The 26,902-nt window shown below is 41.5% G+C and overlaps 3 protein-coding genes across 3 annotated transcripts; 1 reads left to right on the forward strand and 2 right to left on the reverse strand.

Annotated features, from left to right (window-relative positions):
* Window positions 1–991: 991 nt before the first annotated feature.
* On the reverse strand, window positions 992–12,548 carry LOC105696606. The gene is made up of 9 exons (XM_023432019.1): window positions 12,187–12,548; window positions 10,964–11,197; window positions 10,716–10,881; window positions 10,450–10,620; window positions 10,202–10,330; window positions 9,922–10,111; window positions 9,215–9,656; window positions 7,073–9,135; window positions 992–6,078 (listed from the first exon to the last, which is right to left on the reverse strand). Exons 2-9 carry the CDS (start codon window positions 11,176–11,178, stop codon window positions 5,663–5,665), a joined length of 3,792 nt encoding a protein of 1,263 aa, XP_023287787.1. The 5' UTR covers window positions 11,179–11,197; window positions 12,187–12,548; the 3' UTR covers window positions 992–5,662.
* Window positions 12,549–13,494: 946 nt separating this feature from the next.
* On the forward strand, window positions 13,495–14,933 carry LOC105696580 (ribonuclease P protein subunit p29). The gene is made up of 4 exons (XM_012419151.1): window positions 13,495–13,629; window positions 13,874–14,016; window positions 14,248–14,638; window positions 14,758–14,933. Exons 1-4 carry the CDS (start codon window positions 13,602–13,604, stop codon window positions 14,892–14,894), a joined length of 699 nt encoding a protein of 232 aa, XP_012274574.1. The 5' UTR covers window positions 13,495–13,601; the 3' UTR covers window positions 14,895–14,933.
* Window positions 14,934–15,078: 145 nt separating this feature from the next.
* On the reverse strand, window positions 15,079–26,227 carry LOC105696620 (clathrin heavy chain). Its single transcript, XM_012419223.2, has 15 exons — window positions 25,969–26,227; window positions 24,625–24,832; window positions 23,295–24,253; window positions 22,731–23,165; window positions 22,182–22,635; window positions 21,714–22,033; window positions 21,354–21,619; window positions 20,903–21,137; window positions 20,294–20,676; window positions 19,866–20,163; window positions 19,273–19,713; window positions 18,520–19,082; window positions 18,098–18,320; window positions 17,802–17,877; window positions 15,079–17,562 (listed from the first exon to the last, which is right to left on the reverse strand). The coding sequence occupies exons 1-15, from the start codon at window positions 26,008–26,010 to the stop codon at window positions 17,420–17,422; spliced, it is 5,046 nt and encodes a 1,681-aa protein (XP_012274646.1). The 5' UTR covers window positions 26,011–26,227; the 3' UTR covers window positions 15,079–17,419.
* Window positions 26,228–26,902: the final 675 nt, after the last annotated feature.

Below are 26,902 nucleotides of genomic sequence, written 5' to 3' on the forward strand. Positions count from 1 at the left end.
CTCAACCATGGATAAAAGTTACACAAGAGAAGCTACCGCATGCAGCTCAAAGCTTATGAATTCTGGAATAATTTAGCGTTCTTCGCTGAGAACTTGATACATTAATTAAAGAAAAAGCTAAAACATATCTTTATCACTAAACAGCATCCTTAAAAACAGGGATGAGCGAAATGACGTAGAATGCATTCGTGGTCGAGGGGCAAGGAGATTATGATAAATGTGGTAAGTAGTTATGCATTTTTGAGGTTATAAAAAAATAGTTTCTATAAAAATAAAAATAATGGTGCACTGTATTAAATCGTCCTGTAAGAACAGGTCGGACTTTCAAAATTGAAAAAAAAAAGAAGTATGGAAGTAATAATACGAAAATTACATTTTAGAGATATTAAAATTGTTTACCGTATTTACAAATTATAATTAACGATACTGGGCATGCGTACAAATTTAACCAATCCGATTCAGGCACCAAATCCCCCCGCATTTGGCTTCACTCCCCTTGTCAAAGATTGTATGTATATACATACATACCTGAATGTATTGCCGTTTGTCTAGCTTCACGCATTTTTCAGTAAAATTGTTGAAAGGTGTATTATCTCCCACATTTTTTTTCCAGCAGCATCGGTGTCGTCCTTATAATGAACTTTACTATGAAAGAAATAATTCAAAAATGTAGGATTCCCCCTTTCTACGTACGGGTGCGTGAACAAGGATCATGTAAAACAAGGAAAGTATTTTAACAATTAACTGCATAGCGTACAGTACCAATGGTTCTCTTTGCAACCTTTCATCAAAGAGTCCAAACGTAACAACTTTTCATGTAAATGTATCGTTTAGATTTTTTATACTTTTTTTCAATATTAGAAATATGAAATTGTTAAAAATGTTTATATACGCCCACAACGAATAATTGCTTTCGATATCCTTTAAGGAATTCATCTCTTTTAAATTCTTCGATATTATCATCCGATGGAGAAATTTTAAGTTTAGTCAGTTGAACTGAGAAACATTTTGTAATTATTACCGTGTGCAGTATAATATATGTACAATACAGTATATGTTTCTCTTCAGAACGATCCTTGAGTCGATCCGTAAATACGAAGGAGTAAGATAGTCCATGTTATCTATTACAATCGTCATACAATTTTAAATGCAAGTGTCCTTCCAGATCATAAAAGCCCTATGGAAATGTATGTTGGCGGAGCTCATCTTTATCGAATACTTAACCATGTTTAATCGATTAGGAATTTGGCTTGGATTTTTCTTATACATCGGCACGAGTTCTTGCACGACACGAGGTACAATTACAGAAGTAATTGGCTTGTACAGTAACTCATGGTTCTACCTATGCACTTGCGATCACATAATTACCGTGGAAAATACCGTACAAGAATAGCTCATATCTTCGCCTCAATTGCACCGCCTAAATCCTGGCAAACTGCACATTTAAATTATATACGAAAAGGTAAATATCACAAATTAGGCACAAATTATTTAAACTTTAATGTCGATTTCTAAGCCTCGACTTGAAATTAACACGAAACTGTCAAATAAGTCCTATCCTGTTCATCGAAACTCGCTCAAATTACAGCTCCGAGTACAATAAATAAATTCGATTAACTGTAAATCCCGACTCTTGCGTAACAACCTATGAAAACGGAAAATAAAATAAAAGACAGTAACCATGTACAAAGTCCCTACCCTCGGTATTTACCGAGTACCTAACAGCAACGATTAAAATAGAGACAGTTCAAAAAGAAATAAACGAACTACAAAAAAAGTGTAAAGTAAAAAAAGGGAACAGTCAAATCCTTTAATGTGAACGGTGCAATTGGGCTCTTGCGCTTATGAACACATCCAAGGAGTCACGATATACATCGCTTTCGCCGTAACACACAACAGGATCGGGTATTCGCAACTCTTGACGTCTGGCAGTCGAAATTCGAACGAATTCATCCCGTGTTACTTGACACTGTAACTTAATGGAGAACGATATGCAAATTAAGCTAATGAACCCTGTAAAAAGAAAGTCGAATAAAAGCGAATTAAGCCGTGCAAGTATAAATTTGAACAACAATTACAGACCGACGAACGCAAAGCTATCGATCTCGCTTTTCTATATCCTTTCGATACCAATTTCTTCACCCTTATCCAACTTTTTCTCTACACATGGTGGCAGCGAAGAGAACGATCCTTGTGCCTTAGATTTACGAGCAAAGGACCGTTGGGACGAACGTCATAACAATCGCTGACAATGCCGCAATAGCGACTAACGAAAAAAGAGAGAGAGAGTTCGACGTAACGTGGACGCGTTATTAATTATTAATTAAAGTAATAGTAACACTAATCGGCGCCGATTCGTCGATAGCGTTTGACCATTTCGCGAGGTTAAGGAAACGGCGCGTGGACGTTTACTCGTCCATCTTGGCGATAACCAAATACGAGACGCACAGTGGCTCCCTGGAAATCGCAAAATAAGGCAAAATCTCGAATTATTTATCGAAACATCTTCCGGGATGTTTTGCCGCTAACACAGGTCCAGCGCAACTCTTTCGTATATAATATAATCAGGGAGTGTACTCTTCCGCGTTGCACTAACATGGTTACCCTTAAATATATGTGTCGGCATATGATTACAATAATTATTACGGTTTTTTTTACAATTTTGCGAAGTATTCGACGAGCAACGCCTCTAAAGGCTCAGAAATCGCGTAATCTGCCTCTCCGCAAAACCCGTAGAATTTACCATTTCTCAGGAAATCAAGTCACTACGATGGATTGCCAAGTCGGTGTCAGTGCATCGCAGAGTTTTATAGCCGAGTACGGAATATATGTATTTAACGGTAAAGATTCTCGGACAGGCGCTATGTACAAATGTTTAGACGTATATACCGAGCACGCGCGTATGCGAACAGTAATCCATGAATATTAACTAACTAATTAACTAACATTTCTCGTTACTTAACTAACCTCGATTACTTTGCGTGAACTATTGTACAATGCGATGCTTAAATAAAGTGTACGAATCCTTTTCCCCTTATCTGTTCCAGTGCACCCGGTGTCGAGGAACAATTGTCACATCAACGATTCACCATAAGTAGTGCAAAGCACAATTTTTCTCTTGTGTCTCCGTTCCATGTCAAATTGCAACAAACTGTCACCGAGATGTAAAGAAGACAAGTGTTCCCCTGGGTAACGGCGATTTGTGGACGAATGTTATATTCGCTTGGAAACTTTTCTTTACGCCGTTTGGGTGCGTACTAATTGTTTATGCTGCCTAAATGACGGGGTACCATGTTATTAAGTGCGGGGTGCCTCATTACGCGGACAGCCGCTGTTGTTTCGTTACAAGGACGGTTATGGACTTAACACGTGCGTTACTCGGTGATGCGACCATCCCGTATGTAATGAGGTGTCTTATTAATTAATTTCATTACATGGCGCAGAATCTGCCTACGATTTTGGCGATGCTACGTGGCAGCCAATTAACCCACGACATTGTTAAAAATTCTTGAACCCTCCATTGTAGTCCTCTGACCGAAGGTTTCATTTCTGTCTAGTAAGAAAAAGGGGACAATAATTTAAAACGATTGTGTACGCGCGCGTAATGCACAAAATTTAACGCAGATTAGATTTTGCATCGTTTATATTTTTAATTGGCACTATAGATTTCGCACGTGGGAAAGAATAACGTGCAGATCCAGATATTCCATTAAGTACCATGGTCCATATTTGCACGCGACTTCACTTCATTTGGCTCCGTCCTTATAAAAATATGCAAATAGAAAAATATTTCACCTTCCTTTCCTTTTAACTCGTTGACTGCCACGTCACCCATATTCGGGTGACATACCAATCAAATAAAATGTGCGTGGCAGTCAACGTGTTAAGCAACCAAATTTTGTGGACTATATTTAAATTAAAAAAAAAAAAAAACAGCGGGCTGCATCATCGTTCATACATTAAATTAAAATTATAAGTGACAAATACCAATATTTGACCATAATCAAATAAATTATCAATTTATCAACTCAAGTCCCGAAAGGCATGTACGACGTATCTTGACAGTCCAGCTTTAATATTCTCACAGTGTCATCGACAATCGATTACTCTGAATCATCACAATGTGCCGAGGCCAGAATTAAATTCCTTCTTTGCATGGGAATCCTTTAATTGAACTCTAGTTGCATAACTATTATGTACTCCATGTGTTGTGATCTTTAGTGTAATAATAAAGACAAAAAAAAATGAAAGACGGTATAATATGTAAACGTACGAGTAATACACAGAATTTTATGCCCCTAACAATTTAAATCAGAATTCGTCTGCGTGGATTAACTGGATTTCACGTAGGATCACCCAATGGATTTTGGACGCTGTTATAACCTAAAAACCACGATATGCGCAAAAATAGTCTTTCTGAGGCGATCAATGTTAATTTTGCCAAATATGTCAGTAGATGGTTCAGCGAACCTTCTTTCCATTTTTTTTCTGCCACTCGATACGAGGGAAATTGGTAATACAATGAAACAACAAACACGAATACAATTTCCGTATCCATGTTGCATTCGGTTTACATTCCCTGAAGCTACGTCGCGCTCGAGCATCGTCTTTCGTTATTCGTCAAATCCAGAGCCTCTTGAATCCTACGAGGATTCGTAGAGAATTACACATACAACAATTTTTCACGATGGATAGACACAAAAAGGAGGACGCGTTGCAATTACACTGGATTACTATTCCCAAACCCAAGTCATAATTAACCTTAAATACCGATCGATGCATCGTACAATGACAGACCAAACAAAGTGCTGTATCCAAAATACTGTTGGAGTTTCTACGAGTTCTACCATACTTATAGAAAATGAAACATCTCAGAAGCCATAGGGCGTATCCAATACTGGGACATAGAATTTTCTCATACAGTCAGATATACGTATAAACATTTGAGTCTTTCGATGAATATCGAGACATTCATCTTCGAGACTCCTAGTTATAAAAAGTAACATTAAAAGTTTCCCATCTGCGAATGATGCAATTGCAACGATACCTTCTTTACAGGCTCGTATAATGCAGCGAACGATTTTGTGAATATACAGGTGAAGGAAAAAGAAAATACGACAAACGAATACGAAAAGTGACGAAGCTAGAAAATTGAACCAAGAAAGTTCCGCGAAACTGTTGCCACGACCAACGGACCAGACGTACAGGGAGTTGCAAATAGTTCTCCACCGACGATTTGCCAAATTTTTCTGCCACTAATACTTTTGCACATTCAGGTTTCACTATGCAACGGTCCCAAGCCCACCGTATTTCAGCCTAGAAATTATCTACCCCATCGATGGGAGACCAACCTGGTCCCAGGAACGGGTGCCATCGTCGAGGTTAAACTCCAAGTCGCTTTGAGGTTAGGAACACAACCCGACAGATCTGGATTTTCACCTCGCCTTCGAATCACATTAACCACGTTCCGTGTACGTCTAATTGGTCTAACAGTTCCGGAACAACCGCTAGGTGATCGCACCAGGTTGGCACCTCTCGTCCCGAATCCTTGTAGTAGATCCAACGGTAAGGTGACAATCGATTAAGAGCTCTTCGACGTCCATGCAGCCGTAGTGAACCGCGCCGAGACAGAAAACGGAGATAATCGCTCGCAGGCGGTAGGTTAAGAGTGCGGCAGATGTATGGTGTGCGTCTCGTTGCCAAAGATGAGTCTGAGTCGCTTCATCGGAGGCGGAGGAGGAACCGGGAGGTCGACTTCGCGCCTCTTGCGTCGCCTCTCGCGGTCCCTGCTTTTGTGTTTCTTGCGCCGCCTGAGACTCCCGTCGACGCCCTCGACCCTGAGGACCTCGTACTCTCGCTCGTAGCTGTCCTCGCTGAGGCTGGTGCCCGACTCCACGACGTCGTCCAGCACTGGTGAACGCTTCATCCTCAAGGTCAACTTCAGCCGGCCTCCGGGTCGCTCCGGGGTCGTGGGACACACCAGGCAGTCGTTGCTCCTCGACGACTGCCAGTGGCACACGCCGGAGGACGGTTGCGAGCTGCAGCTCTCCTCCAGAGTGGATAACCTGCAAGGAAAACCTTTGTTACCCACCGTGACGATGGAACGCGCTCAAGAGAAGTCCGTTCGTTGATTTAAGATGAAGTGAAACACCTTTCAAATCAGTCGATACGAATACAACACTTTTTTTTAAGGGTATTAGACCAAACTGTCCGAAACTTTGACACGTCACTCCTGATCATCTAAGAATTGTCCTGACGCATTCAAAATTTGGATTTAAAAAAAAAAATTTTTAACAGCCTAGACCAGAACAAAAATGGCGTCGAGCTCTCATATTTCAATCAACATACAATTATCGAAGGCTCTGATATGAGAATCGAAAGGGTCAGGACAATTTTACGACAATTTAGAACACTCTGGTAATCGATAAACTCGCATTTGAACGGGGTAAAGGCAAAAAAAGTGTTGCATGCGCTTCTATGCCAAAGCGATGAGAATACGAGGTCTCGGAGTGAAAATTTAATTGACCTGGAAATCACAGATGGCGCAGGGGGTCCCTCTGCAGTAAATGAGGGCCCCAGAAAGCATGAATCCAGAGGATTTCTGGAGTTTTACTTCGATTTCTTTATAATTATTGTACGAAAACGACAGGTGGAGTATGCCACTTGGTACAATACCCAATATAATTCGACCTAGCTGTCGATATAAAAACCAACGTCGGCAACGTAGGTATTTAGAAAGATATTCTTTATCGACGTCGATCAACTTCCTCGACGTGTTTCACTTCACCTTAACCTTGCTATCCGTCACTTCGGGTGTTATATTTTGGAATATTTTATCATTCGTGGTACTAATAATTAATAAAATTACAGTATTTGCGAACTCACCCGCCACGATTTTCCTGGATTTGAGACGTGAAGTTCTCCGCGGTCCGAGTGCAGCTGCTGTCGCTGCTGTTATTGCTGCTGCTGCCGCCGCCGCTACTGCTGCCGCTGCTGCTGCCGCTGCTGCTGCTGCTGCTGCTGCCACTGCTGCTGCCGCTGCTGCTGCTGCTGCCGCTACCGCTGCCACTGCTGCTACCGCTGCTGCGACTGCTACTGCCACTGTCCGAGTCCACGAAGCGATTTCGGTGACCGTCCCCGGGAGGCCAGGGTTCCTGAGGAACCAGGACGGGCGGCTGGGACTTGCACTCCTGCAGACGCAGGGCGTCGTGTCCTAGCCGAGCGTCTTCCTGCTTCTCTCGCCTCCCAACGGACGCCCTGATGTCCTCCAGGTTGCTCTCGCGCTCGTTGAACTCGTAGATGTCGCCCTGGATCCCGGAATCGTCGTCCGCGACTCCTTCGGCGGACGCGGTGACCGTCTCGGCCGTGATCTTCGGCCTGACCGTCTTCCTTCGCTTTTGACTCCGGGTGAACCTACCTCCGGACCTCGAGGTTTTGCTGCGACTCTTTGAGACCGAGAGCGATTCTCTGACGTGGATCTCTTGGGACTGGCAATCCTCCACCATGCTACGTGACTCCGGCATTAAATTTCCAGCTGACGCGATATCGTCGTTATCGGTACCACTGGAGGGTCCGTTGACATAATCGTTCATGCTTCCAACCATGGAAGATTTAATCGAAGCACTTTCCTTAGATCTTTTGTGTCGGACATGCGAGTGGGAGAAGTTAATCTCAAAATCAGACTCTTCGTGCCTGTCCGAGGGTCTTTTCAACGAAAAGCCTCGGTTACTTTCCACGGGATTAGGTCTCTTGCTTTCGGAGGTTAGGTTTTCGTTCTTCCGACTCCTGCTGGTCATCACATCGGACCAATTAGACCTACCCTTCGAATCGTGAGTGGCCGCGAACCTCCTTTCCATCTCCAGGACATGGGAAATGGAATTTCTGGATTTCACTTCGAGGTCATCGATGGCATCGTTGAGGGCCTCACCCTCGACGTCGGCATCTCCATCGGCGATGTCGCTGTTATTGTTGTTGTTGTCATTTTCGTCGTCTCCTACTTCGTCTTCGCCACTAGAACGCGTGAAGTTCGCATGGAAGTCGTTCCAAGAGCTTACGTAGCTTTCACTGTAGTTAACGCACTTGCCGTTACCAGATTTCACAGGTTCGTCCCTGCCTCGCAAACGATTATTCGCGAGTAGATTATCGGTCGAGGAGTCCACTTTTCTAATTCCAGGAACAACGGAACGCACAGCTAAAGGATCGATAAACTCGCTCCTAGACTGTCGTCGAACGAGATCCTCCTTTTCCCCCGTCATCCCTTCGCACTCTTTCACTTGCACTTCTAAACTCGTCTCGTGGAAGTCGTCCAGCTGGTGGCAAGATCTGGCATCGTCTCGGGGTAAATACACCAATCTGTCGATATCCTTAAAACCAGAAGATCCGGAAACCTTGCCATCGACTCCCGGATCATCGCTCTCCACGTCGGGATGTCCTCCAGGGTTCACTTCTCGTGCGTTATTTCCTACATTAGATTCGAACGTTCGTTCGCACTTGTCGAACTCCTCGTCCGGATACTCCGGAGAAGGGCAGCCTTCGCTGTCCTTGTCGCTGTCGTTTCTTCCCAGGTTATCCTTCTCGGCACACGAAGACCTTACGTGGGACAGATGGCATCGGTTGGCCCCTCCGAAATGAGTGACGCCCTCGTGCGTCCCGGATCGCCCTCTATCGTTCGCGGAGGACCCGTTCCGATGTCCAATCATCTCGGTCTCGACCTGGGCGGTGAGCTTAGGAATGCCGATTTCGTTTTCCTCGTTGCCCTCTTCGGGATTCAGGGCGGCACCGACGATGGTCGAGACCTCGCTCTCCGAGCACTCCTTGTCGAAGATCGAGTTCCTCCTGTCCAGGATCGCGGAGAGATCGTTCTCCACCTTGGCGTGGGGTACGCGGAACGAGCACGAGAACTTATTCTCGCCGCCCTCCTCGGATTTCAGTTCCTTCCGAGAATGTTCTCTGCGGACCATCCGAGAGAACATGTCCATCTCGGTCCCGAGAGCCGCCGTTGTACCTCGTCCAGAGTCCTCTTTTCTGTGACTCGCGAAGGAGTCCTCGCGACCGCTGGTCGCCAAGCTGTTCGACCTCGAAGATTTGACCTCCTCCACGGTTTTTGTCCGCTTCGTTTCTGTTCGCTTTTGAAGCCTACGGAGGGAAATATCAAGAGAGTGAGTGCCACCGGAGAGTGGTTTCATCGAATGGAAGTCATCCCTGCGGGACTTACCTGGAGGCTCTCAGACTTTGGTTTCCCTTCATCCCGGGGTTGTTACTATCGGTCTTGCCGGCTTGCTGTTTGTTCCTGAGATTTCTCGTTGTAGCTGTATTGGGAACCGTAGACGCGTGAGGAATGCGTCCCTGCTGCGTGGACCCTCCGTTCTCCAAGGTGGTGGACAGTTGCTGGGGTTGTTGCTGCTGTCGTTGCTCCTGCTGAGCGATGTCCGAGAACCTGCACCCTTGGGCGATCAGCAGCTCCGCGTCGTATTTCGTTAAGCCTTTGCGCCGCAATTCCTTCATACTGAGAGACTGCGGCGCAACTGCGACGTTCCCGACGAGAACTGCGTTCCTTTCCGTAAGCGCGCCGTCGGCCTGCTGCTTATTACCATTTAATGGCTGCTGCCGATGCTTCGTTCGATTGATTCTGTTATCTGTTTCTCGGAGACGATAGCCTGAAATTTTATCAATAGTCACCGTTCTTATAACTTGACCGAATCAGTTTGTGCCAATGTACCATTTCTACTGGGTGTGGGGAATGGTCTTTGTACAATCTGTTAGTTTCGAGCCAGTAACGCTTTGTCACATTGGCGTAACTTACATCGAAGGAAGTACTTAAAAATGTTCTTCGGGTCACATGGTTATTACTTTCGTTACCTACTTATGATGCTTATGTAATTAAGAATCTGTGGGATAAATTTGGCAAAGTGACAACAGTACCGGAAGAAAGTTCCTCTCCTGGTTTCTGATTCGCAAAAGCCCCTGTGCCTCGCCTTTCGCACGTTTCGCATTCGCAGTAACAGTTGCCGTCTCCGAAGAAATCTTCCCCGTAGAAGCAGGTTATCTCCTCGCCAACTTCTATGTCGCGTAGGACTTTGACACACGCGGTATCTCGACCAGTTGCAACAAACTGGAGAAAAAAAAAAAGCACCCATTGCCCAAAATTCGTTGCATATTATACGAATTAAAAAAAAATTAAGTCGTTTCTTCAATCACTAACCTTGCAATTTGGTCTGCAGTCGTGATTGATGTAAGCTGCGGGGCCCAACCAGAGCTGAGCACAATTTTTTCTACAACTGAACATCACCGAAAAGTCATTCTTTCCTGGATGTAACAGCGCAGCCTCTTCCTGCAACGTACCCATTTCATTATTACTATTAATAAAGCATAAATTTAATATTATCATTCAATTTTCATAAAGTATAATTTAAATTATTTTTCTTTGGGTGTTCATTAAATATGACAAACCTTCTCGGTAAGTTCTGCGATACATCCCACGAGACATGGAATTTTTTCATGCTTCAACCATTTACGAGTTGCACAAATTTTGGCTCCCTTCTGCCCTTCGAGCGAATATCTGTAGCATGGTTGTATCACGAAACCAGAATCTTTGTCGAATACTCGCAAGTACCGGTATATCTGGAAAGTAAGAATCGCAAGTCTTGTAGTAAATACTCTCACCGCTAAGCTTCTATGATATGAATTTCTTCTCAACTACCAAGAGTCATACTTACGTGTTTCTCCAAATTTACTTGCTGTTGCTTCGATTTAGTGTGCGGCAGTCTCGCACCCCAGTCACCACCCATTAATTTTTTGTATGCTTTTTCATAATTTTGTTGCTGAATGAATTCAGTTATAATTTTCCGAAGGTCATCTTTATTTGCTTTTAACGGCCTGTATCTGTTTTACACATTTTTTAAGAAATTCTGTTAATAAAAAAGATCTGATCGCAAAAACCAACCGATGGACTACGATCATTCACCTGATATTCATTTTGTGCGTGGTGAAGCCTAAGAAAGGGTCGAGTACAAGAGAGGTAGCAAGGTCGTCGTTATCGGAAAGTTCTTTGGGTGTCATTCCGCACGTCCCCCCGTTACCGTTAGGCTGCATCTTGGCACCCATCGAGCCAGCCAGTCTCCGATCCTGCTTCCTCGCTGCAGCGCCCGAGCCCTGAACCGAGAGACAGTCCACCACCATTCTGCGGCGCTTACATACACTAAAAAACATAAGAGTCAAGTTATAAACAAACCAGAATACTTACATTCATATAACGATTGGAAAACAACACAAATTTCAGTGCCCGCGATTAATTTTCAACAGCAATATTCGCTATAATTAATAACTACAACCATATACCTAAGTATTATCAAAATGGTTGACATTTTAAATCAAGCAAAATGCGTTCAAAAGTAAATTAAAATATTTTTTTAATAAAACAAATCAGCAAAATATTCAAATCTTCGTCCGCCTAAGTCGCAAGTTTCGAAAGACCCTTCGCCTATATCTCGACATGAGACGCACTACAAACGACACAAAACTCACTCATGCTTGAATTTGTTTTGACAGCGAGCAAACGAAGGATACTAAATTAATCCACTAAAATTTCTAGACACATTCGCACGGACCAGAAGTATATAAATTAAAAGAAAATTCCACGGTTCACGGATCCCTGTACCAATGTTTACTTCCCAAAGATTAAACACAAAGATGATTTAGAAAATCTAGACAGTTCCGTGTCAAGCACCAAGAGAACGTTAACCCATGACACGGTGCACCGTAACAGTCAGGGTAGAAATTCCTACGTTAGCGACTAATCCCAGGGAACCATCCCTCGCTCTTAAAATAAAGGGCACGGAGCGGTCGCATCCTGCTGCAATTCTAGGTTCCTGTAGCACAGTTAAAGTCGAGCCGTGAAACTCCGGAGGTCGAGGCCAGTCGGCAGGTCCCAGGTCCCGAAGCGAAGAAAAGGCCGAAAACCCGAGTGGAACTCGGGAAGCGACGTCCCGGGGAAGGGGGAGAAAGAAATTCCCGTAGTCGAATTTGACAAGGGACCTGTCGGCCGTGGCCCGATCGGACTCAATGGCCGCGACGGATGCGAGGCGAGGCGAGGCGAACGGCTCGTCTTCGATCGGGTGCCTGGCCTCCCGGGACTCGTTTTTGGGACCCGGAGAAGGTCCCCCGCGCGCTTACGAGGCCGTTCCTTACCGTGAAGGAGGGTTCCTCGCAGCAGGCTTCTCGCATTCTACCGACGGCCGCCGAGCGCTTCGCCTTGGTCAGAGGAAGACGCGTTCCGATGGGCGACCTATCATGGCAGGTCGACGCGCACTTCTTGACTTTTACACCAGGAGCCGCCACGCTCCGCGGGCAGCTTTTCCTGGGAGTCCTCTGCGCCTCTCGCCGAGCTTCTACGGGATTCTCTTCCTCGACGACCGAGCCTCCAGGAGCTACCGAACCCGGAGACGTCGAGGACAGTTCTTGTTTTGGAGCTTCGCGATCTGTCGTTCTCCGTCTCTCTCTCGGTCACCGTACGTCATGCCAGCACCGTGAACACGCCGAGTTAGGGACTTAGGGACTTCGACATGGGTCCTAGGGAGCCCATTATAGCTGGTAGGACTGACGCAAACTGTCATGGCGGCGGAAGAACGCCATTATGGTTTTCAAGATCTCAGATACAGAGATGAGTTGGGACATTGTTTACGGGCAGGGTCGCGCGATAGCGTTCTGTGCTGCCCTCGGTGGAGAATGCAGGCGGCTCGTGCACGTGCCCCTAATAGCGGCACAATTCAAAAATAAGTCAACTCATCTCTGATACATATCGGAAGTTCCCACTTCTCCGTGGGCCTTCGATAGCCCTGAGATTACACGATCGCTTGTACAGCAAGTCTTTCGGGTTCGAATCCCGCTCACATCTAAGAGAGATTTCTTGTCTCCTGAGGCAGGGTATACCTGATAAGTCTTACTGTAGGAAAACCGTAGGAAAAATCACCTTTGGTTATTAGCGACAATTAATCTTTCTTCTCGTGGTTGAACGACCCGCGCTCCTGGTCACCATTAGTTCTCTCCGGTCTCACCGAGACCACAGCGCCACATACCGCCACCGGCGCGGTCGTCGCTACGCATCGGTCCTTCAGGAATTTCCTTTTTTAACTTTATGCATGTACGTGCATACATATATAAACTTGTCAATTCTTTGCAAGTATGAAGAAGTAGAAAAGTTGTCAATTTATTGACATCTCTGGCATTGATCTATAGCAAAGAATTCAGAAGTCTCCATAGAAGCCCAGAAGGATACGGACGTTCGATGCTCGATAAATAGTATGTTAGCCAACGGATGGCGGCGCTGTAATCATCTCTCCATCTCTCTTAATCTTATGGCGATATATAGCGATTGCATTCTTTCTTTTTCTTACACCCAATACTCGCCTTTCTATATGCGTCTCTCTTCCTCCCGTACGTGAGATATCGTTGGCTAACACGTGCGATCTCTTTTTTACCCCCACTTCTGGTTTGTTAGCCAACTTTTAGAGCATCAAGCGCTAACATAGGATCTGGGCTTCTATGGGACTTCTGAATTCTTTGTCTATAGTAACAAATTGTACATTCATAATATAATTTCTCAAATGTCGAATTCTGACAGTAAAACGTCAGGTAACCTTTTCAATTACATTTAAATCTGTAATTTGATCATTGTTAAACTTGGAAAATATTGAAAAATGATACTTTAGTTGTATTTCCATAATTTTGGTTTAAACAAATTTAGTTTATTTAAATATTTCCTATAAATCTATGTAACATTATAGATATTAATACAAAATTGTAATTTTTATTAGCTAATTTATCTAGAATTAGTAATGTTCTTTGATGGTATTTCAACATTTATATTGTGTTTTAGGTATGAGTATATATACACCCTTGCCAGTGACAGTAATTGGTCAGACAAACACTTCCGAACGTCGAATACAATACTTGGAAAACTTTTTGGAAAGTACATTACCCACATCTGATGTAAAAGGAATTGGTCAAGAACTGCGAAAGGTATGTACGAGCTTTATATGTATTATGTCAGCTATGAGATATCAAATTTTAATACATTATCTTGGGTAGTAGTAAAATATCGGTATAGACAAATTTGAATACAACTAGAACTGCAGGATCAAAATTATATGAATATTATATATATATAAACAATAATAAATCTCAAAATAATAAGTTGTCTTTGCTGAATTTGTTTAATATTATTATTGTTACAATTCTTGCTTTCAACAGAGTTTTATCTTAGCTAAGCATAAACCAAAAGGTTTCATAAAAAAACAACCGAAACCAAGTATTTTACCACGTAAGAAACGTGCTTTGATAAATATCACTAAAAGGTTAAAGAGTAAAGGCTTGAAATATGAGAATTTCATTCCATTAAATGATTTATGGCTGGGTTACATGAAACGAATGCTTTGTACCAATACTTTTTTGAAACTGCCGAAAAGTCCCATTGAACCAGGTTGGGAGGCTGTAAATCAAAAAATAATGAAAGCCGATTTTCATGGAGCAGCGATAAAGGTCATAAGATCAAAATGTCCCAGCTTAGTCAAAGCCAGTGGTATAGTCTTACAAGACACTAAAGGAACATTCAAAATAATTGGAAAAGATAATATTGTTAGAGGTAAGTGAAATTATTTTGACCAATGGTAAAAGATATAAAAGTATTTCATGTTTGAAACATGTAATTTCTATTAAAGTGCTGTACAGAAATAATATGATATCTGTTTTTTGTAATTACAGTCATACCAAAGGAAACCGTTGTCTTCCAAATAAAATTGAAAGAAGTAGCACTGCAAGTATTTGGAAAGGACTTATGTATACGCCCGGCAGAACGTGCCGTTAAGAAATTTAAAAACCTTCATGTTCCTATATTGTGATCAAATTTGAATGTAAATAAATTCATTTTATATCAGTAATCGTTTAGTAAATCATAGACAAACCCTCAAAATTGTAAAATATTTCATATAAAAAAGAGTAATATTTATAAATTTGTGAAAATTAAGATAATCAGATTCATAAGAGAAAAATATTTGACAATGTATGGAAAATTATTCGAAAATAGCCCATCAAACATGTTTGCATTTATTTTAAACGTTTTGTAGCATTTCGGCACATCCATTATATCTTACAACAAAAACAATAGAATGCGATCTCATTTTACACTCTTCATTCGAGTTAGTTAATGATCAATAGCCTATTTACTTCTTTATTCTTTCGTCTCGAACTCATTCGTACTGTACTAGTATATATGCCTCCTACATTCAAGTTACATTAATTATTAATACAATATAATATATAATGATATATTCATTCATTAATATATATATATAATAATTACCCCAACTCTGTGTACGCATAGGTTGCATATTTAATATTCAATAATATTAATAATAATTCAATTCATAATATTCAAATAATCGGAATATTGATACAGTAATAACATGCGTACAGGGTCAAAACAAGATTCTTCCAGTCTGCGATCTGTTTATATACTTCATAGCATTTTATATATTCCTTGATCGAGTTTTGGGAATTAGGAGAGAAATGTAGAAAATTATGATGAGAACTGATGCAGTATTTTTTGGGAATGTTTCATGTTTTCGCACACTGAGCGGTCAAGTTAGAACACGTTTAATTAACATTTACAACTAAGCTACAAATTTACTGTGATCTCGAAATACGGAATGGACATGCTACTGTCGTTTAAAGACGGGAACATACGAAAGCAGGACCTAACCGAAAACTTGACCAAATTTACAAATCTATTATGAAGTACGAGTAACAAAAATGACAGCACTGAACACCAACGTTCATTTTCAGTAAATTTTTTACACCTCATAGTAACAACAATTTACAGACGATACGCCGAAGCATCTTCATTCCGTATGAATTATTTTACTGTAAATGATACTAACGCAAAACATATTCTCGCACTGTTAAACATAATATACAGAATGGACTGCATAACGAGGGTTGTACGCAACAGAACAATTTCACATGGGACGTTATGCCACTAACGTACGGCAATAGCGTAACTTTTTTTTTTTTTATAAGTAATACAGGCTCCCTTTCACGTGACGTTCCATTCAGAACAGCGAACGGTCAATTATCTTGAACATGGCTTCGTGAGCCAATTAAGTAATATCGGTATTTATTATGATCAGATTCAATATAAAATATTTAATTGACTGACCGTAGATTTGCATGATTAAATAGGCACAACAGTATAATATATACAAAGAAGCGCAATAAGAAATTCAAAGAAACAACTGATGACATCGGCTCTAACAAAGGCCAAGTGTAATATTATCAAATTGCACTTTCCTTTTTCCCAGTGTTCAAACGAAGCTTGACGACGAATTAACAACTATTTAAGGAAATAGGTGAAAGCCACATAAATTAAATAAAAACAAAATCAATGATTAATTATATTATGCGAATATATTAGGACCCGACAAAGTAATTTCTAAAATAATCAACAGTTCGCTATCCCGGCTCGTTCGAATCCGAATCTCGTACGGCATTAACGCTAACGACTTAGCGTTCATCCCAAAACACGGCAAACGAGAAGCTGAACAAAATCCTAACGGGCGATGCACGAAAAAAAAAGATTACACGTAAACGGTGTACAATGTTCTTTTTTTTCTCGACGTCGAGGCACGTTCACCAACGCTCATACACGATTAAAATGAAGATGGATCACCCTGTCCTATAAAACAAAATTCAATACCGCCACGCCACTGATGTAAAAGAAAAAATAACGCGAGAACAATCTTTCATACACTCAGGTTGATGAATTTAATCGTTCTTGCATCGTGCAACCTCTACAATGAAACATTGAGAACTCGAACTCAGCGCGAAGCCGAATTTTCGCTAGGTCGGAAAACAGACGTAAACTATGGCGAGATATTCGTCTCCCCCGTTAATAGATATACTCTAAGTGTACTAGAATGCGCGATGTAATCCTTTATACATAATTCTTCATAGTGCTACGCCACGAGGAAACTGTGAATATTCGGAGGAATATCATAGATGTGTACAGAGTTCGCCTGAGGTGTTTCAAAAGATACCGTAGTGGTCGGGATTAACCGATCAGGGGTTTTCTCGCTTGCCATCTCATTTCCAGAAAACTGACGACTCCATATGTCTGCAGGTCAATGTTAGTCTCTTTCCCGCGTCTATTGTCAGCATTTCTTTGTTTTTCTCCTCTCCTTCTTAAGCGGACCAAGCAAAAAAGTATCCGCCCTACAACGAAACTCTTCAGGCAGTTAATTACACCTACGTACTAACGAGACAACTTCGCTCTACCTCGATCGTATAGAAAAGGAGGTATTGCTGATCGATGCTGGTATACGATGCGCTGTATACAGCATCCGCATACGAGTGCGCCGTACAGTGCATCTCACATGCCATAACCTTGATACGCTGCCGCTGTTGCTGCCGCTGGCGCATAGACACTCTGCGTAGGGGCTGCATAAACATTCTGCGGTGCATAACCTGGAGCCATCATGCCAGGACCAGCGGTCAACATCAGCTGAGGCTCCGCTAAAAAGAACGAAATAAATTATCAAAAGAGCCCTGCCACGAGAGGAATCGTGCGCAAACAATTAAATTCATCTTCACGGAATCGCACCATGTACAATTATTAATCCAATTTTTAGACCACTTGTGTATACAATCTGACTACGATATAACAGGAAAACTGATTAATATCGAATAGCTACTTCGATTATAAAAATAAAATAAAGTACAACTCGAACGAATATATGATGAGCTCTACATACGCATGATCATTGGTTTATGTTCTTGATGATCAGTTTCCTCGATGCGACGACTTTCTGCTTCTTCGAGTTTATCGACCTAGAACGCATAATTAATATATACTGTCGATAATTATTATGGATTATAAGGCAGTTTTAATTTGTCCACACAGGTTGACATCGATCAAAGGTAGAAAGGGGATCATGAGGTTTACAATTATGTGGGCTTATAATGTTACAAGGGGTATGTGTAATTTGTTATTAATATAATGCAAAAACATGCCACATTGTTTCACACAACGAGTATTCAAATATAATACCTTAGTAATATATTCCCGTGCTACTTGGATTAGGTAAGGCATTGCGAAGTGTAGAATGCGATGTCTCCAAGCGAGCTCTAATATTACATCGGGGTGAAGCAAATCGTAACAGTGGAACAGGCAAGCTGCGAAACAATCCTTCGAGCCCCTTTCCAAAAACCACTCCAGTAACTCTTCGGCTACCTCCGCATTGCGCGATTCCGCCGCGTATTCCATCGCGTCACTAAAAAACAATTTTGTATAATTACAGTAATTGAACGTAAATTGAAATTAATTTAATAACAGAAGTTCACTCTCGGATATTTGGTCGAACCAAATCATGGGATGTTTTGCATGAAAAAGAAAGTCATCTACGGTATGAGATTAAAATCTTAATCATCCCTTACACTAATTCAATTATTCGAATCATGTCATATTCTCACCGGAACAGCCTGTCCTTTTTACAAAGCTCCACGGATTGCTTCCACCTGTTATTGCCCTTGTATAAATACGCAGCAATTCTTCTGAATTCAATGAGTTCGTGTTTCTCCAATTGCTGGGCCAGGGCAATGTTATCAAAGTTATCGAAAGCATCGATCGAGGTTCGGAGACCCTGGTAATCCTCTTCGTCTATGAGTAGCCCGTTGAGAGCTTCGTTAATAGCTTTGTTGTTCAATGCTTGGACCGATCTTAAATAGGGCTTCACCAATTGAAGGTGACCCGTACGAGTGAAGTACGCCACCGCCCTTGTATGATCCATTCGAGGTGCAAGTACCAGCAATATGTCGTTTAACAAAAGAGGTTTAAACTCCACATAAAATTGAATTGCCTTGTAATACAGCTCGACGTTCGCGACTTTAGTGATGACATCTTTAAAGTGGCCTTCGCGCCATGCTTCCGTAGGATGCTGCATCATAGCCAGTACAGCATTATCGTACTCTTCATATTTATCGTACAGAAACACCAGCTCTGCCCATAAATGTGCTTGCTCAGCTGCACGAAGAACCTATTTCGTAACATAAGTTTTTATTTTATTATATTCTTCCATTGCTCCTTAAAAGTGGTAAACTGCTGCGATCGAAGGGTCTCAGCATTAAAAAAATTCCATTACCAAGTGAGAGAGCTGTACAGCTTTATCACGTAACGTTAACAATGAATACTAGCGCAATACATGTTATGTGCATCTGCGAATATACCTTTGGTATGTTGACGCGGGACCAAAACAACTCTAGGTGCTCTCTCATCCTTTGAGGTTTGTACTTGCTATACAGTATGGCAAGTTCTGTGAACATGCCCATGTGAGCTCTCTCAAGACCCAGCGCAGCTTCTAGTAGGTTGATGAGTTCCTCAAAGTGTCCCCGATCCTGATAATAATTGATTAAGTCTTCCAGCTCGTCAGCATGTACGACTATGTGCAGTCCGCACATTTGTGCTAATCTGAACTCTCCACTGTCAACGCAAGCAAAGCAGACTTCTTTCCACGTGCGAGTTGAATTAGCTTTGCGCGCGCTATCAACGGCACCCTGAAACTCCTTCAAATGGACCAGCGTTATCGCCAATCGAGCGAAATTAGACACGTTGTTGTACAAGAGTTTAGCTGCGTCGTACATCTTGTCTTCGAAACATCGGTCGCCTATCTGTAAAGATATATCAATTTGTTAGACATTTTAGTAAAACTGCATAAACGGTTCGCTGCAGATCAGCGATATTGCATCCAATTAAAATGACAGTCTAGAAACTCGTAATGAAAAATTTAATACAATTAATTCCTAAAGTATTTATTGCTCACCTTCTGTATGTCGGCGTGATTGGGCCCAGAGATGAATTCCTCGAGATCGGCGAGTCTGCTGGTGCGAGCGTATGCGTAGATCAATTCGCTCTCGATAAAGGACTCACGCGCTTTCTTACGAGCCATTTGCAAGTATCTAACCAAATCTTCCCAATGGGAGGTCCTGTGTGCAGTTTCTACCACGTCGACGTAGGCGGACGGATCGTCGGCCTTTATGAAGCTGTCGATGGCTTCTTTGACCAAACCTTGTTGCAATTGTGCTCTTGCCAGTTGGGACCAAACGGCAGGCTCGTTACACCTAAATTTATTAAATTCATCGTAATTTATACGGAAAAATGTTTCGAACAATGGAAATAAATCAAATAAGAAATAAGTTCCAGACTAGTGACAATGTAAACAGATCGATGGAAATTATTTGATAGCTTTACCTCTCGGCGAATTCATAGGCTCTGTCCAAGTTGTTGACTTGCTCGATGAGCACTTGAATGGCTGAAGTATTCACGTCAAACTTTTTGAAAATCGCGAAAGCTTCCTCGTACAGTTCATTATTAATAGCAATATTCGCAATGTCGGGGGCATCGTAGTTATCCAACCTGTTAATGTACTCCATGACGCGTGTACGGTCCGCCTTTATGGCCGTCAGGATTAAAAGGTTTTGCAAGTTGCGATGGTCACTGAAAACACTGCTATCTAGTACTATTTTTTCGAGGAGCTCGATCAATTCATTGGGCAAGTCTGCTGTCATGAAAGCCTTTACAGTTACGGAGATGTCTTCAGGGTCCTGAGTCTCCGATAATGCTGTCTGCACTACCTATATTATGGAAGATAGGATATTATATAAAATGTTTTTTAAAGAGTACCACACTTATAACAATTCTGACATTACGATGATAGTTTTGACAAAACTGAAAAAAAAATCTTTATGTAGAACGTTTCCATTCCACACCTCAAAAACAATAATTTATTGTCAAGTTTGAGGTTAACTGTAACACTTGCAATTAATACATTTTTTATTAATTAAATTTTCATGTACAAACCTGATCAATCAACGGTCTTTTGTAAGGATTGCTCTCAAGAAGAACTTCAGCCCAGAGGTCGGGATCCCGTCGTCGTACCAAATATCTTGCCTCACTTTTGAAAAGACTGTTTTCATTGCACACGCTAATCAATTCGCGATCACATTGACCACGTTCGTATGCAATGCAAGCCAAGTGAGGGTCACGTTTCTCGCAGTACTTCCCAACGACTCTACTGTCATAAAACTGATTCTCCCTAGAAATTCAATACTTATAAATGGAAACATATGGATATGATATATATCGATAACCCAGTTTTATAAAATTATGTCAATGTTCTCAACAAAAATGGAAAAAATATTCAACATACCAAATTACAAGTTTCTAAAGGTCCAAATACAATTAATATATCCCAAAATGTGTCACTTTTCATTATTCAAACATACAAATTATTATCTTAAAACGTACGTACTTGAGAAATCGTTCAGGATTATTGTTGCTGTCAATATAAATCTTTGCCAACGCATTATGCGTGGCGGGCTCGCTACAACCTTCGTGAACACGAGATTCAAGCCACGGCAAAAGAAGTTTAAGACGATTACGTTTTTCGACTTCTTCTACAAGTTCATCGGTAGAGAACTGTCCACGCACAACCAGGATCAGATTTTTTATAATGTCTTCTGAACAATCAACGTCCAATAACCCACCAACAACGACGGGCAATCGAGATGGATTCACCTGGAATTCAATATCGAGAAGTCCATAACAAAAATCCTTCGTTTATAATTTTCAGTACACTTAAAATAGATTAGAATTTGATAGTCATTCATACCTTTTGCACATATATTTCAATATACTTTTGCAAGTTGTTTCTGTATAGATACAGAACAAGATCGTGAACAAAGTCAAACCGATCACAAACAATAATCAAAGGAAGCTGGTCGGATAATTTCGCCTCCTTCAAAAAGTTCTTTACTCGTTCCGGATTATAGCAATTACTCTCGCGACAGATTCTCTCCACTTCTTTGATTTGACCAATCTTACAAGCAGCTTGAATGTACTTAAAGTGTACTTCTTGATCCTGGCTAAAGTTGACAATCGAACCGAGGAAATAGAACAAACCTTCATAAGATTTGAAGCTTTCAAAGAGATCTGAAATATTAACAAAGGAGAATATTTTTAAGCAACAGCTATTTCTCCCCTTTAAGTATTACGTAAACGAAGTTATGAAATAAAAATTTCATTTCTAACGTAGAAGTGTATTATTATGGACTTAAAAGATCATTTCTTAAATTAATACCTATAAGGGCCTTCGTAGTCAGTTGTTCATGATATTTTGTCGCAATCTGTACACATATCTGCAAATTCTGTCTTATGTTAGCAGTCAACATCGCTTTCAAGCATTCCAAGGAGTCTTCAACGGACAGTGTTCCGAAGAATCCTACCAACCACTCTGGTGAGAGCAAATGAGTGTGGACAACGGCTCTCTTAATGTCATATAAATCAGTATAGTGTTCCAAGGCACGTTGTAACAATCCCGCTTTCTCACACAGCTGGGCAACGTGTGCTCTATCATAATGAGTAAACATTTGATTGCCTAATATGGCGTCGGCAACTTGTGGAGCAGACATCAAGTTCATTTCCAAAAGCCGTGTCTGGAGCGCACCCTCACTCGCTCGATTATTCTTCAAAGCGTCCAACAAAAACGCTGTACATTGTTGCACCATGTTTTGCTCCATAAATATGTCGACAATCTGAAAGCATAATTATTGCCAAGAATGCAATACTTTCGTATAAAACAATAGGAAGGATACAAATTTTAGAGTTTTATGAGGCATCATTCATATACCTGATTAATGTCGGCTAAAGGTTCATCATCTTGTACCAGCATCTGAGCAAAGGCCACACCTTGATCGGGGTTGATCCTCATAACATTCCTCAACAAAAATATATAGTCCGGTGTGTAAGAGACTTTCGTGGCATAGAGAACAATCTTCTGGAATTGACCAGTCTCTGCGAAGCACTGGATTACTTTGTTCGGAACGTTAGCCCTTAGGTAGACACTTAGAGCAAGAGTAGGATCAGCTTGTTTAACTAAATCTCCCAGTTCTTCGCTGCATTCGAGCTTATCCTCCTTTAGCCACTTTTCCAAAAGTTGTTTTCGTCCTTGAATCAATACAGGACGACACAGTTCCAAGGACTCATACTTGTTCAACTGACCTTGATCGAGCAGGATTCCAAAATATTGCAACAGTGGAGAGGTTTGTCCCTGAGTAGCTGGGACCTGTAAACACAATTTAATTAAATTCAATGCCCATGGTAATAAATAAAAATCAAATAAAAAATGTCAAAACTACTGACAGGCCTTTCATAAAACAGTTATTAATATGTGGGAGAATCTAAAAAAATGTACCTGTTGGAAACGTTGGATGGTGGCAGGAGTTCTAAGAATTCCCTTGGGTGCGTTTGCTGCAACTTTGGCAGCCTCGGCATACTGTCCATTTTGAAATAGTATGTTGAACTTCCTGACAAATAAATCCTCTGCACCGGACAGATTATTTCTAACAGCCAATCTTAAAGCCAATTCAGGATTTTGCAAAACTCCAGTGATGTACGGTACTATATTTTCCTCATCAACGGAAACTGATAAAACTTGACCCTTTCGGTTCACCCCAATTATACCCCCGGAAGCCTCATGAGGGGCTGTCACGAAAATCGTTTCCACTGAGATGCGATTCATAAATATGCAAGTTGCCGATTCAATGTCGTACATGTGTATGTAACCATATTTTGTTATTAGGTAAATGACATCGTATTTGGAGCTGACTTGCATCGCAACTGGGAAGTCATTTCCTGCTTCGGTGGGGAAAAACACATCCACTGCCTTCTTAGGGAATGGTTGGTTACCAGCAGGAGGCTGACCAACTTCGATGATATGCAGCTTAGCACCTTGAACAGTTCTGACGGCAAAGCAGAAGAGATTGCTAGGCTCTGCGTTTCCCTCCATCTTAAACTGTGCAAAAGAAGCTGCATGTCCTTCGATAGGCTGTGAGCACTTTCGTTCTACGGAATAAAGCTGCATTGCTCCAACAACTCTGCTGTGCTGCGCAGAGATCCCGATGAGCAAAAGCCAAGTTTGTTTCGGATCAGTTCTGTAGTTTATTATCTGACAGCCATTTAACGATGAGTGACGATCGAACATTTTATGTGGAGTTGAGTCTCCTTCCATGGACCAATGATAGACTGCAGTTTCGGTCACTAATGCCAAAGTATTCAAGGAAATCCACTTCCAAAATACGACGTCTTCAGTCATTGTATGCGCCTTCATTTTCGACTTCATTTCAATGTTAAAAATCTGCAGAGTCTTCTGAGCTGTTTTTTTTTTTTTTTTTAAGAAAAAATAAACATAAAATAATTAGTTAAAAGGGTTACTAATGTCTGATATAAATTGTATGGTAACGAAGGTTATTAATTACACTCTTTATTACATTCAAATGATGCCCAGAGATTGAATATTTAGTGAAAATGTAAATAAAAATGATCTGATGTCATAGACTTGTTATATACTTCAAAATAAACATTTCAAGTTACAGTTAAAAACAATTTGGTATTGTAAATTTTTATAAAATTTAACATATTTCTACCCCTTAGGAATTATTAATTTTTTTTTTTTTTAAATACTTGGTGTATGCAAGGTCAACAGACGCAGTTCTAAACTACATAAAATATTTTGTATTTCTTACCTTTGAGTGCAATAACCTTACTGGCGGGGTTCATAATCGCTGAATCGGCAGAAATTGGTCTCCTGATTGGGTTAGCGGAGTCATTCATGTCTATAATGACAACTTGGGCGGTATCTCCAACCTTTTCTCGAACACAGATAAATTTATCCGATTCCATTGTCAGCGTATTAAAGCTGACACTACTAGCACTGATACCCACAGCTGTCAACTAAAAAATGAAAACAATGTGGGAATATTTTTACCGTGTTTACATTTTCTCCATAAATAATAGGTACGATCGTGCCTTTGAAAATTTTAAATTGCATTTACAAGATTTTCATTACGAACATCAGATTTCCAATGTCAATACCCTCAACCCATACTCACCTTAAAACTTGTATTAAATTATATACATAACGGATAAGGGAATATAATGTTCATTAAATATATGAAGAGGGTAGTTAATTAGTTAGTTATATTTATGAACATTCCAACACTACACGTATAACATGAACAATAAGCATTCTATATTTTTATATTAGTTTTTAAAGGCATTAGTCAACCTAATGTGGCACCATCATATAATAATGAAATGAAACCATCATTAATATCTGCTATAAAATATAGTATGATATTAATCTAGATTCATTTCAATAGCATTAAATAAAAAACGGAGTGATAGATTGAATTTGATTTTTGGACGATCAACTCCAATTAGTTGAATAAGTTTGATAATTTCTTCTCGAGCCTGGCACCTTATCATTGCTTAACGGGTTCTTCCCATACTCTAGTTTAAATGGGTCAAGTAATATGACTTTAAGATCGAATTAGTCCCAGAATTGAATTACAACCAAATCTGACTTATCTATTATCTAATAACTGTTTCCATAAGTCTTCAAATTCATTCAGAATTTCCCATATAATATTCCAAGTATGTAATACAAAGGCACAAAATAAGATGTTACGCACAGCTTTTCCTGCATAATTTTCCAAACATCCTACATTGAATTACAGTATCAATTTCATTGACATTGCATCGATTATTAAATTACACGTTATACACGTAAATCTCGGTCTCGATTCCCCGGGAACCGTGACACGACCAGCATAATCGATTGCAATGCAAAAACCGGAATTGACAGTGCAACTGTCAAGTTCACGTCGAGTAGCCAATCTCCGGGTTTCGCAACAGCCCAAAGGAGCGTCGAACCTCGAGGGGAGGGTACCTGGCAAACCGATGCCAATCCATATTTCTCTTTCAAACAAGAGTAACTGCCACCGAGGGCGAGTCAGCGAAGGGAAACGAAACGAAAAGGAAAAGGGAAGGCACGGGAGGCGGGCCGACCGGAAAAGCAGGTCACTTACCTGAAGATGTTCCTGAAACCTTATGGGCAGTATTGACGTCATTTTCGAGCCGGTCTTTCCGCGCTAATTCGATGTTAAAGGGCTCGGTAGTGCGAGCTCGAGCTTGAGGGCGAGCCCGGATGTACTTCGAGCGGGACTCGACAGTTGCTTAGTGCGAACCTCACCCGAAAACTCTCGATTCGCTCATCCGCGCACTGACCAACTGACGCAGAGCCAGCACCGCCGTTCCAAATCTGACATCCAACATGGCGGCCGTCGTAATCCGCCCCTCTCGAGAAAAGTAGGCCCCTGCGCCGCGCCTCGGGGGCAGCTCGCTCCGCCTGGCGCGGCAATGACGAAGTCCCGGCAAACGGTGTCGTGCTGACGCGATAACGACCGATAGCGTGGAAACGTTTGTCGCCCTCGAAAAGCATGGATTTCCAAAAGCCGAGCGGCGTTATCGCTTGGCGGAGGATTACACGTGGAGGAGTCAAGATGGCGGCGTCCAGCACGCGAGCGACGATGCGATACATCTCTTTCTCCCATTGGGTCGAGTCGGCTTATTTTCCAGCTGCCTCGTATGTTTCCCCCATTCCGACCTCTCGGAGACCAGGACATCTTTCTCACGTTCTGTTGGATAACGAGGAGGAGAGAGAAAGTCTAATGAGAAAGAAGTATAGGGGCTCTCATGGCTTATATATCTCTTATGCGGGGAAAGCAAAGATCGGAAGATGATCGATTAATATTCTCATGCCACGGTGGGTAATGATGTTCCGTCATGGCCGACGTTACATTGGCTGGAGCAGAAACGTGGCAACGCTGTATATTTTTCAGATAGTAAACAGGAGTGCAATAAATAATTGTACCAAGTTTTATTCGATTGAATCTGATTCCTCATTCGGCAAATGATTTTTTTAGTTCAAGTAGTTCTGTATTCAAGGTTGATAGTTTCTTG

This window comes from Orussus abietinus, unplaced genomic scaffold (assembly GCF_000612105.2).
Source record: "Orussus abietinus isolate OABI.00-Male unplaced genomic scaffold, Oabi_2.0 scaffold101, whole genome shotgun sequence".
Taxonomy (NCBI): domain Eukaryota; kingdom Metazoa; phylum Arthropoda; class Insecta; order Hymenoptera; family Orussidae; genus Orussus; species Orussus abietinus.

What these genes read in the sequence shown, in the direction of transcription:
- LOC105696606 (XM_023432019.1), bottom strand. Translation starts at nt 11,178, where the DNA reads ATGGTGGTGGACTGTCTCTCGGTTCAGGGCTCGGGCGCTGCAGCGAGG. An exon ending in AAGTAAATTTGGAGAAACAC is followed by an intron (nt 10,621 to 10,715) that starts GTAAGTATGACT and finishes CTTACTTTCCAG; the next exon opens with ATATACCGGTACTTGCGAGT. An exon ending in TCGCAGAACTTACCGAGAAG is followed by an intron (nt 10,331 to 10,449) that starts GTTTGTCATATT and finishes GGTACGTTGCAG; the next exon opens with GAAGAGGCTGCGCTGTTACA.
- LOC105696580 (XM_012419151.1), top strand. Translation starts at nt 13,602, where the DNA reads ATGTCGAATTCTGACAGTAAAACGTCAG. An exon ending in TTGGTCAAGAACTGCGAAAG is followed by an intron (nt 14,017 to 14,247) that starts GTATGTACGAGC and finishes TGCTTTCAACAG; the next exon opens with AGTTTTATCTTAGCTAAGCA. An exon ending in AAAAGATAATATTGTTAGAG is followed by an intron (nt 14,639 to 14,757) that starts GTAAGTGAAATT and finishes TTGTAATTACAG; the next exon opens with TCATACCAAAGGAAACCGTT.
- LOC105696620 (XM_012419223.2), bottom strand. Translation starts at nt 26,010, where the DNA reads ATGACGTCAATACTGCCCATAAGGTTTCAGGAACATCTTCAG. An exon ending in CCCGCGTCAACATACCAAAG is followed by an intron (nt 19,083 to 19,272) that starts GTATATTCGCAG and finishes GTTACGAAATAG; the next exon opens with GTTCTTCGTGCAGCTGAGCA. An exon ending in AAAAAGGACAGGCTGTTCCG is followed by an intron (nt 18,321 to 18,519) that starts GTGAGAATATGA and finishes ATTGTTTTTTAG; the next exon opens with TGACGCGATGGAATACGCGG.